The sequence below is a fragment of the Nyctibius grandis genome, chromosome 8 (assembly GCF_013368605.1).
Source record: "Nyctibius grandis isolate bNycGra1 chromosome 8, bNycGra1.pri, whole genome shotgun sequence".
Classification (NCBI taxonomy): Eukaryota; Metazoa; Chordata; class Aves; order Nyctibiiformes; family Nyctibiidae; genus Nyctibius; species Nyctibius grandis.
In genome coordinates this window covers 24562388-24579013 of record NC_090665.1, presented here as the reverse complement: position 1 = coordinate 24579013, position 16626 = coordinate 24562388, and the positions used below count along the sequence as shown (strand labels likewise).

At 37.3% G+C, this 16626-nt stretch overlaps 1 protein-coding gene across 1 annotated transcript; it reads left to right on the top strand.

The window, feature by feature from the left end:
* Positions 1 to 65: 65 nt before the first annotated feature.
* Positions 66 to 16141, top strand: ZBTB41 (zinc finger and BTB domain containing 41). The gene is given in 13 exon segments (XM_068406627.1): positions 66 to 153; positions 929 to 2132; positions 4119 to 4326; positions 5935 to 6004; positions 8437 to 8584; positions 9303 to 9432; positions 11280 to 11375; positions 11912 to 12018; positions 13482 to 13587; positions 14596 to 14684; positions 15457 to 15908; positions 15910 to 15939; positions 15941 to 16141. Coding segments are annotated over 12 exon segments (2760 nt in total). The 5' UTR covers positions 66 to 153; positions 929 to 1009.
* The last annotated feature ends 485 nt before the right edge of the window (positions 16142 to 16626 follow it).

The window sequence follows — 16626 nt, the reverse complement described above, 5'->3', positions numbered from 1 at the left end:
CTCAGAAGCGACGCCGTCGCCTCCGCACGCCGGCGCACGGAGCGAGGCTGCGCGCGGCGCCGGGACCCGGAAGCGGCGGTAGCGGGTGCGGGCGCGGAGTGCAGCGGCGTTTAGCGGCCGAGCGGGCCCCGGGGAGCGCCCGGCGCCGCGCAGGTGCGTGAGGCTGCCCCGCCGGGGCAGCGGGTGGGGACGGGACGAGGGGGGCGCGGCCATTTTATGTCCCGCACGGCAGGGCCGGGGGGGGACGCAGGGGCGCCCTGATGAGGGGGCGGGCCCGGGGCGCCCTCTGTGCCCCCGAGCTCGTTGCCGCAGGGGCCCCCCTGGGGCCGGCCCTGCCCTCGGCTCCGCGGCGGAGCTGCTGGCGCAGGGACAAAGGCACCGTCCGCGGCCCAGGCCGAGGGAGGCGGGAACCTGGCCGCGGACTTGACCCTTGGCAGTGACCGGCGGGGGGGAGGGCGGCCCGGGCAGCGCCGCCGCCCTGGCAGGCGCCGGGCGGGTCTCCGCGCTGCCCCAGGGGACGGGCGCCCGGCGGGAAGAGCAGAAGGGCTGGCCTGCCGTGCTGGGGTTACACGGAGAGCGAGTGCGCTTCGGTGTAGTAATAAGAACAACAGTGTCCGCCCACTCCGGAGTGTTCCCCAGGCTGTGTGCGCCTGGGAGACGAGCGGCACCAGCCCCAGCCGCCTCTTCAGGTCTAATAATAGGCGGTGTCGGTGCGCTTGCCCCGAGTAACGTTATGCCATGGACTGGAATGGGACGTGATGGAATTTTAGTAATGTAATAAAAACGTTAAGGTATGCAGGGTGGATAAAACTAAGAGTGAAATACAGAGAACATTAATAAAAAAAGGAAGTTACGGTTAAGTGCTAAGAGTAATTGTAATCATAATTCTTTTGTGGACTATGAAATTACTGTTACATATTTTCTCAAGGTCTGGAGCTGAACCAGGTCTTCACGAGAATTTTTTGCCCGTCACCTATGAAGCTCCTGATTGTAAAGTTGTACTTCTGCAATGAAGAAAAGGAGACGGCTCGCTGCAAATCTAAACGAAAAGGTTCATCTTGGCCATGAGAAAGCTACTTCAGAACAGATCCTTGTAGTAGACTGTGCACAAGAAATTGTCTCAAAGTCTGCGGAAATAGTTCCTGCAGATCAGCTGGAATCTTCCCAAGAACTTTCACCGTCATCAGAACAAAGAAAGCTCCTAAGCTCATTGCAGTATAACAAAAATCTGCTTAAATACTTAAATGATGATAGACAGAAACATCCATCATTTTGTGATTTACTCATAATTGTAGAAGGAAAAGAATTTAGTGCTCATAAAGTTGTAGTGGCTGTTGGGAGTAGTTATTTTCATGCCTGTTTGAGCAAAAATCCAAGCACCGACGTGGTCACGTTAGATCATGTAACTCATTCTGTTTTTCAGCATTTGCTTGAGTTTCTCTACACATCTGAGTTTTTTGTATATAAAAATGAAATTCCATTAGTGCTGGAAGCAGCAAAATTTTTAGATATCATAGACGCAGTAAAGTTACTAAATAATGAAAGTGTTTCTAACGTACAGACTGATGTGGTAACTGATGCACCTACACCAGTAGAAACACTCAATGAACTGACAGGTAAACTATTAAATAGTCATCAGTGCACTTTTTGTGGTCGAAGTTTCTGTTATAAGAAGTCCTTAGAAAATCATTTGGCTAAAGCCCACAGATCCCTTTCACTGGAAAGAAAACATGGGTTAAAAATGGTTGAGAAGGCCAACTTTTCCACTAGACGTTCTATGAGAAACCGTAGATGTCCAGCTAAATTTGATAACAGTGACAATGAAAGTGGTGATGCCTCTGACAGCAATTTGGAAAAAGTCAGTTCTGACAAGGAAACATCTGATAGAAGCGAATTTGAAGACAGTGAAAGTGAATGCAATGCTGATGAAGAGGGACAGGAAGAGGAAATGTCAGGTGAAGATTCAGAGTCTGAGGAACAAAGTGAAAAGGAACAGAACGATACTGAAGAGGGTTCTGAGGCAGTTGATTCAGTGGGAAATATTCCTGAAGGCTTAGCTCCAGTCATCATTCAAAGCAGTAGCAAAAAACTGCTGCAGTGTCCCAAGTGTGACAAAAAATTTGATCGAATAGGTAAGAGCAAGTTAGGTTGATCTCTTTACTTTTTACCATATGGTGGTGCTATTTGTATGGGAAATAAACTGAGCTTTTTCCCTGTCCTAAGGAGTGAAGATCAGAATTTCTGGATCATCTCAGTGACACAGTATGCTGCTAATTTTTCTGAATGTATTGAGTTATTACGTCTGTGGTGCTAAACAGTTTCGATAAATGAACTCAGTGCATTATTTGAAAAATCTGCAAATGCTAAATTTATTTCTCTTTCACTGTTCTGGATTCTGGTTGTTAGCATGGTATGTAAAAACAGCATTGAAAAGGAGGGAAACCTAGCAAGATATTAAACGATAAATTGCATGAAGTCAGAAACTTGTATTTTCTGCCAAATTAAGTAACAAAGCTGTCATTATTGCTGAAGTAAAACAGCACCACTGTCAAACAGCCTGAAATTCTTCTGTTCTGCATGATGTGTAGATTCTTAGGACCTAGTGACTCTGACTTCTGCCTTGATTTTTCTGGTCTGTGGTTAAGACCAAGTTTGTCAGCTTAATCTGTTCTGTTAGGATCGTTTATGTTACAGTCAAAATCTAGGTGTATAGTTACTCGGGATATCAGAAGAGTCAAAATTCTGGCTTTTCTGTCCTCCTTTCCCACATTAAAAGTAAATTACTACTGTACTCCAGAATTTTGGTGTTCTTTCAGCTGGAATAAATATTGAATTATGGTCAGGTAAGGTATTGACTTCCTTTCAATCATGGGAATTAGGAAAGAAACAGTTCCTCATAGTGTTAGGCATTATTTGTGTTCTTATAGTAGATGCATTGTGTCTTTCATCATTTTGAAATTTTAAGAGTGTATGAAAATGGGGTGGGGCTGGTGTGTGTTAATTCCTACTCACTTAGATTGCTGAGGTGAAATGAATTTTCCAAGGTCATGAATTATATCATAGAAGCTATTTAACATTAAAAATGTGGGACTTAACTGTACTTGTAATGAATATCTTAAAATTAAAGCAACATAGGAAATCTTCTGAATTTGAGAGTTTTGTTATTAATATTGAAAGGTTACTGTGCAGAAATAAATGGCTTGTGAGTATTTAGGGTTGTAATGATACATTTTGATTTTGCACACATTTGCCTTTTTCTCTTTGCACTTTCATGACTTAGAATTCTAGTTTTGTGCTCAAAAAATATATGAGAAATAGCATTAAAACAAGTGATACATAAAGTATTTCTTCATAAGTTTGTATTACTATAGGCAATTGACTTGTATTTTAAATTTATGAGCTATAGTACTCTTTTTTTTTTTTCTCTAACTCCCAGAAGTATGATTCATATTCTACAGAGAAAAAAAATTATCAGGTACAAAGCAGAGAGCCTGCTATTGACTTCAGGTAGGTAGATCCTCAGTGTAGGACTGAATTCTATCCTCAGAAAAAAAGCTTGCAAACAGAAGAGGGAATACAAGTGATGTGAAAGAAATGGAGAGTGGTATTTTTGTTTATGGTAGTACCTTGGGTCCTAAATATAGATCATTTGCAAGGGTCTGTATCATTCATTCAGTGTTTTTTTATTTGAAAGTACCTTAAAAATAGCAGTTTATTGCAAGGCCATTCACTGTTCTGAAACAGTACTTCACAATCAGTGTAATGAATGAGTAGTAGTATAAGTTTCAGCACTTAAGAACAGAGTATGCTGTAGGGTTGAACAAGAGGGACTCGTAACTCACACAGATTTAACAGAAATATAGAGCCCTTTTGTTTTTACTCTTTATCTTAAATATAGTTAAGACGGAAGCGTATGGAGGAACTGTGGATCAAATGCATATGTGATCCCCGTGCAGTTTTCAGTAGTGTAAACCAGTAGAAATCTTTATATGTTCGTGCAAGGTACTTAGATCTTGACCGCATTTGAGAGAGAGATTATAGAACAAACCCCAAACGTGTATTGTAGGTGTTGCCTGTTACAGTTTATGCTAACAGATTTTTTTGTTGTTGTTGTATAGGCAAATATGAGAGCCATACACGTGTCCACACGGGTGAGAAGCCTTTTGAGTGTGATATATGTCATCAGCGCTATTCAACGAAGTCCAACCTGACAGTGCACAGAAAGAAACACTCTAGTGATACTGACTTTCATAAAAAGGAACACAAATGTCCCTACTGCAATAAGCTGCATGCAAGCAAAAAGACTTTAGCAAAGCACGTGAAGAGGCAAGTATGACCAAATTTGTCTCATGTTTCTGAAGAGTTGTTTTTTTCAGTTCAAAAGCGAAGATAAATGTATGTATGCACACAGCACATTCTGCACTATTTCTATAACTGTTTTTTCAAATAAGCATCTTTTCAAAGGACACGGGGATTAGCAGTATCAACTAACGTGCCACAAGGAGTGCACGGGACTGACTAAATAGCAATAGCGGTTCTGTGGGAGTTCTACCATAGATTTTTGCTGTAAATTTTAGAATGCTCAGATTAGCTAACACAGTCGGTCAGAACACAACTGTCACGGTTTAAAGCTGGGCCAGCTATTAAACCTGTGGCAGACGCTCTCTGTTAACCCTCCCCTCCCCCTGAAGGGAAAGGGAAAGGGAAAAGGGAGAGAGACTTACAGGTTGGAAAGTTAAAACAGTTTTAATAAACTATAATAATGAAAAAGAGTATAATAATAATATTGGAATAATCAAATATATACAAATATATACAAAACCAAGATCGAGCTCCCCCGATGTCGGCCACGTCACCACCGGCACTGCAGGGCAGGCTCCGGGAAGGCCCAGGCTGGGCCCAGCGACGGTCGAGAGCTGGATTCAGGGATGAACGGATCGGGATCGGGGGCAGCAGGAAAACGGACAGAGTCCTCCTTGGACACTGGCCAAAGGCTCAAGCCGCAGAAGCAGCCCGAAGCAGCAGCAGCAGCCCAAGCAGACAGAGGCCCCCCAAAACAGCAGAAGGAGGAAGGGGGAAGGGGGCCGAGACCCTCGTGATTCCCCCCCGCTTTATACTGAGAATGACGTGTATGGGATGGAATACCTTCGTTGGTCAATTTTGAGTCACCTGCCCTGTCTGCTCCTCCCTGCAGGTGTGACCCCCCTTCGGCTCTTCACTCGTAAGCAGTGAGGAATTTAGCAGTGACCTTGGTTTCTCTAAGAATAAGCACAGCAAGAGCCTTTCTGCATAACATCCCTACCAGTGCCTCAGCGATAACTACAAACTTCGAGCATTATCAGTCCTAGAAGCAGACACTGTCTGCGAAACATGCAGTTACTTTCAGAAAGTGCAGTTACTTAGAAGAGACTTAGCTGAAAGTAAAAATCACTGAAAGGAAAATTGGCCTGGTTTAGGCCAAACCAGGACAACAACAGTCGTAATAATTACCTCTGTTGCTTTTAATTTGGAGGAAGAATAAAATATCTTCTTTGGTTTTAGACGTTGATGTTATAATGTTGATGGTAATAGATAGTTAAACCATTTCCATGCAGATTCTTTTAGGTGAATAATTTGTTTATGACAAGTCTAATTATAAGATATTATTATTTACATACCTTTTTTTTTCCTCTTTCATTGTAAATATCCATAAAGCATTATAACTGAAATAGTCCTCTCTCTTACCATTTGTCATATGAGATTCTACAGGAGTCTATAGTCAACACTGCTTGCCAGTTACTTGTGCCTTTAGACTTGTTTAATTATCTTTGTTCTGCTCTGCTGGTTTGGTGATCAACTTTCATGACACAAAAATTTTAGAAATGGATATTTAGTATTTGGGTGATCTTCATCATAGAAAGTTATAACTACTTTCAGCTTCTGTCTTTCTCCTAGGTTTCATCCAGAGAATGTACAAGAATTTCTTTCTATCAAGAAGACAAAGAGTGAAGGTTGGAAATGTGATGTAAGTAATACTTCAGTACTTTTGTTTTTTTCATATAGATACTATGCTTTTTTGTGACTTGAATACTTAAGTGAAAATATGGCATGTGTTTCTGTGACATCTCAGTAAGCTTTGTAAGTGATGGTATAGATTTCCTCTTTATGTCCTGATTTAAAGACTGAACTTTATTCTATATGTACAGCTTGTGACTGAGTAGATAATACCGAATTGAATTCTAAAATAGTTGAAGGCACTATTTTTTCATGTGATCAGCTATTACCGTTCTTAAAATACATCAATTTGCAGATTATTAGACTTAAGTGTTATGAATACTTGAAAAACAGAGTATTTGCTCTTCCATTAATTATGCACGTCAAACACTGACTAAAAAGTATGTTTTTGGAAAGCCCTCTCAATAGTGAGAGAAATACATGTTAAATATGAAACACTTCTCATTTAGCTGCATATGCACATCAACAGAGTTGTAAACTTATACTAAATTTATCTATAGTTGTAAAAAAGTAGTAAACTAACTCTCTTTAAAAAAAAAAAACCAACAAAACCCCACATTTAAAACCATAAAACATTATTTGGCAGCAGACAGAGAATGAAAGTTCTACAAACTCCTTTTTACAGTAGATGTACTTTCACACATATACCTCTCTTGGGGAAAATCAAGGAGAGGATTCTATGATTTTACAATAACAGCTGATAACAACTGTTTCGTTTATGCAAACCACTATATGCCCCTGTATGTCTGTAATATTAGGTGCCATAACATAATTACTGATCTTGCTTTGTTTATGAGCTTGCACTTACATAATAGGAGGATGGGAGATACCAACTGGAGGAATGCGTAGTGTTCATCTGCTGGTGATGGTACCATAGTTGGAGATACTACATGGTTGACAAAGGGTGTTACCTTCCAGATGAAGTTAGGCTGTGTGAAGTATTACAGATTCTGTTTGTTTCTAGATAAGAAACATTTTGATAGTGGGAATCAGTTGTGCAACATTGTTGATGTCCATTTCTCGGAAAGTACTCTTACTAGATGAATGATTTGGTAAACTCCACTTTGTGCTTTGGGTTTTGGTTTTTTTTTTTTGCTTGAAAATTTTAAGTTGTTAAGTAGAAATTTGTAAAAAGTGAGCCGCTGCTCTTGTACTGCTCCTGTGCATTGAAAATGGACTTGAATTGAAAACGGGTAGAATTTTAGCTTTTATATCAGTTGGAGAATGAGCAGAATCCTTAGGAGCTGTGACTTTCTTTTCAGCTTGTTTAGTGTGTTCTGAGGGCTGAGGTGCCACAGATGTAAGATGCAGGATTTCTTCAGGTTGTTGGTTTATGCTGTAGACCATGTGTGAACACCAAGATTTGATGAATATACTTTAATCTTTGAGGAATATGAGCAAATTCACAGAAACAGTAGAGTATTAGTAGCAAAGAAAAGCAAGAAGGCTATTATACTTTTTACAGGTGTGGTGTTTTCTTACACTTATGAGTTTTTAAACAAATAAAGCTGTTGCTTCTGATTCTCTGAGGCTAAAAGTGTTATTCAGGTGTGCTCTGAGAAACTGCATGCTTTAATGTATGGGAGTTAGGTAGTACTAAATTCAGCTATTATAAACAATAGCAACTGTTTCGCGGTGAAATCAGTGACCACCATGTTGATTTATGTTAAAGCATAGGACCCTGATATTAAATTGTAGTACCTAGTTTAAGTGCCTAAATTTGAGCTGTGGCTTCAATTCTATAATTGAACTGCATGCTTACTTTAACGAGTACTAATAATTCTTGCACATTTACCTTTTGATTAATCTGAAAACAGCACTAAAAAGCTCACATAATTTTATCATTGTGAAAGTTCTGTATCTCTAAAATATATTTTGGGTTATATTTCTTTGTCGATATTAGCATTTTCTCTTTAATACATGCTGTCAGAGAATTTCCCAGAGGAAATAAAGGATCAGGTATGACACTAGTTCTACAGTAGCTTATACTACAGCAGCTTTTACCACAGTCCAACTGAGCTGTTTCAGCATCCAAAACCAAGCCAAAACTATTTGCTTTTTTTCCATTGGGTTATTTTCTGCTGAGTTACTGTGTTGAAACACCCTAGGAAAGAGTCTGGTAAGGGCTGGAGTCAGTAGAAAGAAGGGGGGGATGGAACATGTAACAGTATGCAGGAGTTGCCAGCAGTTTGATTTAGGCTGCCATGGATCGGCATCCTAATTTATATAGTGCGATCCACTAGGGTTTATGTAGAACACAGATTTCGTTTTTTATGTTGACTGCAAGGCTTTACAGGTTGGGATAGAGTATGCTTTTGAATAATACGTGTTTAATGTTAAATTGCTGCAGAGAGCAGATGAGCTAAACTGTTAGGGTTTATGAATAGGAAAAAAATCTGGTTATAAATGATGTATCTTTGACAAAGTGTATTGTCATTTCAGATTTGTAAGAAATCTTTCACTCGAAGACCTCATTTAGAAGAGCATATGATCCTTCACTCCCAGGATAAACCTTTCAAGTGTACCTACTGTGAAGAGCACTTTAAGTCCCGATTTGCGAGACTGAAACATCAAGAAAAATTCCATCTCGGTATAGAAACCTCCTTCTGACATGTAATCAATAGATTTAAAGTAAAACCTTCCTCCACTGTTGTATGTCTTGATCAGTCTGGTTTCCACCCCACCTCCTTTTCCAGTTCTGTCTTTTCCAGTTTTGTGGGGGCAGTTGTTTTTTTGTGGGTTTTTTTTTGTGGTTTTTTTACTTTTCTGTTCAGCTGTCTTTTTGAGGCATTATATTGTATCTAAATAAATGGAAAATTTGAGGGGGGGAGGAAGAATTAAGGTTAGTTTTGTTTTAAAACTTCTTTACATGAAATTGGTTCTCAACTATGGAGTCAGATTCTTTCTGAAGTTTTCCAGAACCCTTTTTCTTTCCTCCTGAAGTGTTCCAAAGACTTTTTTTTTATTACTATTAATTATTTCTGCTGAATAGGAACTAGATTGGTGATAGTAATGGGAATTTGGTTTTTCAGACAGTCTAAGTGGGCTTAATTACTTTTGACTATTAATTCTAAATTATTGCTTTACAATCATGAAACTTGCCAAAATACCAGGTATTAGAAATGATTTATCCAAGCAGAAAGTGCACAAAGTGGAATTAAAGTTTGCTGGCTGTACTAAAAATTAATCATTTGTTAGACAAAACTTTTGCTTTGTAAATTGATCGGGGTTTTCACAAGTAACCAGTTTGTGCACTTGTTTGGTTTAACTGGCAGTTAATAATACTGTGTGTGTATATCTTCTTGTAGGGCCTTTTCCTTGTGATATTTGTGGCCGCCAATTTAATGATACGGGAAATCTGAAACGCCATATAGAATGTACTCATGGAGGAAAGAGAAAATGGACGTGTTTCATCTGTGGAAAATCCGTGAGGGAACGGTAAAGGAGTTGCGTGACTACTTGAACTTCAGCTGAACAGAGAAATATTTAGCATGCTTTGTTTGATTCTGAATATATTTGAGCTTTGAGATTTTAACATAAATGAGACCATTTCAGAGGACCAGTGTATTAAAAGGTAGTGTCAGAGCCACAGGTAGCATGTGATTTTCTGGTGACCTCTAAAATTAAGGGTGACAACTGTAGGTAATTAGTTATGAGGCAGAACTATATTAAGAAAGTCTTACCTGTAATTCACTTCACTTCATTTAGGATTCCTGTGTTGTGCAAGAACATCTTGCATTTGTTTGGGAAAGAGTTTTCTGCAGTTGGTATTTTGGTAATTATACTGATGGGGATAGGAAGATGAGGAACACTGGTGAAAATGACCAAGAAGAAATTGGACTTCTACAGACATGGTTTCATGGAAGATGGGATAATACTATGCAACCTTTGCTGCTGCTTCTCTAAATGGAGGAAAAAAATGTTAATTCAGTGCTTTGAAAACTGGAAGCTCTAAAAGTTGGCTCATAAATTCTAGTATACAGAAAAAGAGCATAGAAAAGCTGTAGAAATAAGATCCCCCCCATTTCTATTCTACACTTTTGAGAGGAAAAGATATGAATTTTAAACAGTTGTTAACATGGCTTCAGTGCAGTTGTCTTGCACTGCTCTATAAAGGAGGTCTTTTAAGTTTTCCAAATGGTGATTTATGTTTAGGTTCTGAAACAATAAGCCTTATATATTTTTTTTATTTCGATGGAATACAGCTTCATCTGAGTAGCTGTGACTAAGATAGTAGTTATGTTTTATTTGAGGAATATGGAAAGATCTGAGTTTGTGTACTGCAGTATTATTTCTTGATTTTTATTTTTTTTTCCCAATAACTGGCAAAGACCCCTGGGAGTACTGTAAGAGGAAGATTTGTCCCTAAAGGGTTTTGGTGGCGGTGTGTATTTTCTAGTAGTTTGATGAATAGGGTGTGCATGTGTGAATAGAAAATGTACTAATGCAATAATGCAATAGTAAACAAACGAGCTATAAAGCACAGATAGTCTTTCAGTTCTATAAAGCTCACTTGGAACCGCAAGAAGAATTTCTGTTTAAAAAAAGTCAATATGTTTACACACTTCAAGTTTCACTTATGTAAGGCAGCTGAATATTTAAATGTTGCTCATTAGAAAAGATAACATTTTTGTGTAAAGCATAAAAAATATCTTTGAAAAATAATATTTATAATAAGTACTGGAAGGAGATAAAAAAATTTGTGTTTTGTTTAGTTCACACACTTACCAGCTGTGTATAGTAAATTTTATTGTCTGATTCCTTTGCTTGAGAGGACTTTTCACCTGCATGCCCTTTTTTTTTTTTTACATTGGAAAGGTGATAGTGAAAGTAGACTTACATGTGTGTGTGTGTGTATAAATATATATATATTTAATTAAGCTTTGTGCTGAGTTAAGTTAAATGAACACTATGATCTAGATTTTCTTCAAGTCTGACTTTAAAGCTCTGGCTTTATACATATAGTAACAAGGAAATTATTGCATAGAAAACAGTGTCAAAATTGGTATTTTCTGTAATGCATGTTGTCCAAATGTATGTTGAGATGATGCTTTGTTTCTTTGCTTATATTGTTTCTAGACCTAGCGGGTTCAGTAAATAGTAGATAGGTTGCCATACTGCCTTTGAATGTATGTGTATGTGTGTGTATCTGAATAAATTGATGCAGTTATTTGGATATATTGTGATCCATCAGAGTTAAAGAAATTGAGAAATTGATAGTCTGTTTCACTTTAAAGTGGCAGTGACATTGCTTAAAATTAAATTTTATTGCCTTTGTTAAACAGAACAACTTTGAAAGAACATCTGAGAATTCACAGTGGAGAGAAGCCTCATCTTTGCAGTATTTGTGGGCAGAGTTTTCGTCATGGAAGCTCTTACAGGTACAGATTTTTATTAAATAAGCTGCTAAACTGTCTCACTTATTTGGTGATGTATATGCATTCAAGTTATCAACAAAATTCTTTTTAATGTATGTGTTTTGATTTATTCCAACTCTGAGAGCATTAGTAAATGCTTTAAACATACTTAAGTATTGAAAATGTGTTAATAACCTGTGAGAAGTCATTTAACTTTTAAGACAGGACATTAGTGGTTTAAACACAGACAGAATCCCATATAAATCTTGTATCAAAGTTGACTTTCTTGCACATGTAAAACTTTTGAATCTCTGTTGTTCAAAGAGAAAATAAGCAGAGGACTAAAATATTAATGCTAAATTAATGTCAGATATGAGAGTTTAGCTCTGTTCTCTCTTGCTTTCTAAGAGCAGTTTAAGCATACCTCAACTGAAAGTTACTTCCTGATACTTACATGAAGCATTAAAGACTGTTTTCTGGTATTTTGCATTGAATTAGCAGTACAAATTATGTTAACAAAATTGCATTTTATGGTTATATTTATGACTATAAATATACAGACTTCATCTAAGAGTCCACCATGATGACAAGAGATATGAATGTGAAGAATGTGGGAAAACATTTATTCGGCATGACCATCTGACAAAACACAAAAAAATACACTCAGGTAGGCATTTTCTTTGAAAATTGGCTTCAAGATTACTATTTTGAAATAAGATCAAATAAAAAAATTAATTATGGATTTTTTTTTTCAGTATATGCAATGTTTTAGGCCTGATAAAAGTGCCTCACACTATTTTTAAAGTCTACTAAAGTAGGGTTAATCTTACATGTTTTCAACGTGTAAAAGCCAAGTGTTTCCTCCATGTTAACATAGAAAGCCCAGGGACAGTCAAAAACATGTAACAGTGAATTGCTTTAAAAATAATAATAAAAAAAAGCAAAAGTGAAAAAGGAGGATTTTTTAATGAGTTCAGATTTCTTTTTTTTAATAGCAATTGTGTGAAACATTATTACCACAACACAAAAGAAGCTGTCACAGTCTCTGTCAAAGTTTGTACACTGATCACTTTAACGTAAGAACATCGAAGAAGTGTTTCTGAAGTCTCTGTTATGGGGAAGAGGGAAGAAAGGAAGGTGGTGGGAGTAAACCCTGAGAGCAGCCAAATGGGGATGATCAGGATGAAGAAAAAGAATCTTTCTGTTGCACTGAGAGCAGAAAGGTTATTCAATGTATAGGAAGAGCGAAGATTCACTAGGGACTTCTCCTTTTTCAGAACAGGATCTAAAGGGAATGTGGCCTTCTAGGAGGCAACATACTTTCTAGGCAGCATGAAAATATGAAAGTGATCAGAGTCTAAACTTCCTGAGCCCTTATTTGGAAAGACAGCTTCTTTTTTGGTGTTTGAATTCATAATGTCTGCTATAAAATAAAGAAATCTCTGAAAACTCAACTACGGAAAAAAAAAATCCTCTTTTCTACTCTATTTGCTTTTCCCCCTCTAGAAAGTTACATTCTTTGACTGTCCACACTCCTCCTACTTACATGAGAAGAAATACTCTGCCACTTTGTGGAAGATCTCAAGATGACTAAAAAGAATCAAGATACTTTTAAACAGCAGCATAAATGAAAAAGGTAACTATGTAAATCAGGATAATTAAAAAGATAAATAGTGTGATGTAATTTTAAGTTCTAAAAATTAGTAGCTGAAAATAATTGATATGTTTAAATAAGCTTCTCTTTTAAAGCCCCTGAATTATTGAAGATACCACATTTTGGGTCATAATGAAGAGAGTAGATTCCTAGTCATTTACTTGTACCTCTCATGCAGTGGGTGTTCGGGGAAGTGTGCCTGAACTCATGAACATGAATTTCTTTGCAGAAATGACAAATGGTCAGTAACAGTCATATATAAGAAGAGGTAAAAATCCTTACTCTGATAGAACCAACTGACTTCCTGAATTTTATTCTTTGATAACAGAGAATCCTTCTCTGAGTAAGGCATGGAAGAGCTTGATTGGCTGGATTTTGTGAACATGGATCTCCTGTATGTCTTACGATTACAGCTCTTAGACATATAATAAGTTCCAGAAGATTTAACCAAAATATATTGAATTTTGCCCTTGTAGGTGAAAAAGCACATCAGTGTGAGGAATGTGGAAAATGTTTTGGCCGTAGAGATCACCTTACTGTTCATTATAAAAGCGTTCATCTAGGAGAAAAAGTTTGGCAGAAGTAAGTGTGGGTTTTTTATAGCTGTGTAAGTACTTCTGTACTGTAACTGATTTTGTTGGGACTTGCATGTTTGTGCAGAATTCTAGTAGTCTGTGTGTTTGTCATGCCTGTTACCTTAGTCTTGATAGAGATAGCATTATTATGTTTTGAAGTGATATCAGAAAATTGCCTTCACAATTTAAGCAAGATGTTTTCTTTGTAGCATAATTAAGTACATAAAATAAAAACATAAAAAAGGGTCAAATTTTATCTGTCAATTAGCTGTCTCAATGTTGTTCTAAATTGATGGTTTGCTCTAATATTGTCATTGCACTAGTTAAGACTGAATTATTAGACATCATTTAAGCACTGTGAGAACTATCCCACACTTAGGTGTTTTAGAAGCTGGTAGCAGATTAGTGGCTCTGAAAGTGGGTAAAAACTTTGAAACTTGAGTTATGTCTATAAATTGAAAGTGCAATATGTTTTTTAAATTCTTGAGCTCCAAAAATAAGCCTTTCAGAGATTTTCAAATAAACTGAGACCTATTTGTTTTTCAAATGATGTGTTTTAATGGCTTGTGTAGAAGGCGTTATAGACGTGTCTGTGTTGAAAGTATAGTACATTTTCTGCTTATTCTCTTGGGTTTCTTTGGTAGCCAGTAGCCTAAACCATTCCTAGTATTTTATTTGTGACATAATTCTGCCACAGTGAAAGCCTCTTGTGGATGTTGGGCAAAAACTGTTACTTAAGGATATTTTTGGGGTCAGAAAAGATATTTTAGTGGCTTTTGTTCTTTGAATACTAAGTGTCAATCCCAGCAGAGAATAAGATTGAATATCAAAAAGAATCTAATTGACCTTATTGGTATGCAGATGCCAGGAAATACGAACATAAGTGAGGAAATTTGGAAACTTTGATATTCAGATATTTTGCAGTTAAAGAATTCAGAAAGGACTGTGCACATAGCTTTATTGTTATTTCATTAAAAAAAAAAAAGTAACATGAAATATCTTTTCTTCCTTAAAGATATAAAGCAACATTTCACCAGTGTGAAGTCTGTAAGAAAGTTTTTAAAGGGAAATCAAGTTTGGAAATGCATTTTCGGACACATTCAGGTAAAAACATAATAAACCCCAACAGAACCACAAATCACGTAGGAATGTATTTTTATGCATCAGCATTGATGGTATTATTTAATTCATTATGGTTGTTGAGCATTCAGGGTGAGAGCAGCAGGAAGCAGCAAGACTTTATTCTTTCTCCTATGTTGGTTGTTCCTGAATACTGCCTTCTGAAAGTATCAGTTGAAATACTGATAATCCTCAATGCAGGTTTGTGGTATGCTCTCTACACCTCTTCCTTGAGTTTACCGGTATATGTTCTTGCTGAATTTACCCGGACCTTCTAATCATTTTTGTGGTCCAGAGAATACTACATTTCAAGTGGTAATCTAAACAAGGATTTGAAATCCCTTTGGAAAGGTTTGTCCTTATATGTTTGTCTTTGGTTTTCCTGCCTTATGTTTAGGGAAATCATTATCCTTTTGAAATACATAGAAGTACAAATTCAGCTCATTTAGTACCAGTACCATAACAGTTTAAAGACTCTTTTATTTGGTTTATATTCTGATTGTCTTTGCGTGTACTGGACAGAAATCCCAAGTACTGAGAGGATTGTATGTAAGGAGAAGGGTATGCTGATATAACTTCTAAATAAACTTCTAATGGCTCCCTTGATTCCAAAACTGATGCTAAACATATGCTATTTGTTTTCAGAAGAATTGTTTTATACTAGGTCTCTGTGCCATAATCCATGTATGTATTTGCTTATTTATGTGTGACATGGTGTTACTCAGAATAACTAATTCTTGCTTCTCTGGCTTTACAGGCGAGAAACCCTACAAATGTCAAATCTGTAATCAGTCTTTTAGAATTAAGAAGACATTAACAAAACACATGGTTATTCATTCAGATGCTCGACCTTTTAATTGCCAACACTGCAACGCAACATTTAAACGAAAAGACAAGCTGAAATATCATATTGATCATGTTCATGGATCAAAGGCTGCGGAAGAGGCATTGACGTCGTCTTCAGAGGAAAAGCTAGTCTCCTTACCGGTGCAGTACACCTCTGATGACAAAGTTTACCAAACTGAGGCGAAACAGTATGTGGAACAGTCCAAAGCATATCAATCAGAAGCCAAAACTTTGCTACAGAATGTATCTACAGAAGTATGTGTGCCTGTGACTCTGGTACCAGTTCAGATGTCTGATACGCAAGCTGATCTAGTACAGCATACTACTCAGTCACATGACATTCTTCCTCCACAACCTGAGCAGGACAGATTATCAACGAGCAACAGATCTATCAATTTCTAGAGAAATATACTCTTACTCCACAACCTGCGAATATTGTTCATCCTGTAAGGCCTGAGCAAATGTTGGATCCTAGAGACCAGTCCATATCTTGGAACTTTACTGGGCTAGATACAGCTCCTACTGTACCAGAATATTCAAACAATGAACATCATGATCAGGACCGCAACATTACACCTAATTTACTAAGACATTAGCCAACACAAGGCTGATATGGCAATTAAGATTATATTTATAAGATTTTATTTGGACTCATGAGTCTTCTGCATAGTTTTGGAAAAAACAGGTTTGTTTACATAATATTTGAACATTGAGGCACATTTTGATGCATACTGAAAGAGTGTTTCTTGTGATTTTAAGAGTTTTTAAAAATCTTATAGATGGTCTTTTAAAAATGATGCTTTGAAATATCTTTTAAGGATAGTGGCTGAAAAATGTAATTACGTATCTGGCTATTAATTTAAAAAAAAAATTGCCTTTCTGCATCTCACTTTGAGTTAATGTTTGAAGTGTAATAGAAAGCATTCTGGAAGAATAAGAACTGTATCAAATTCATTAAAAGTTGTAAGGGCAGGCAGGGATATAAAACACAAACTTTCAATTATGTTTCACATACAAATTAAAATATCATTTTACTTGAACCCTCAGGCACTTTTGGAGGGTTTTAAAGTCTGCCAGACTC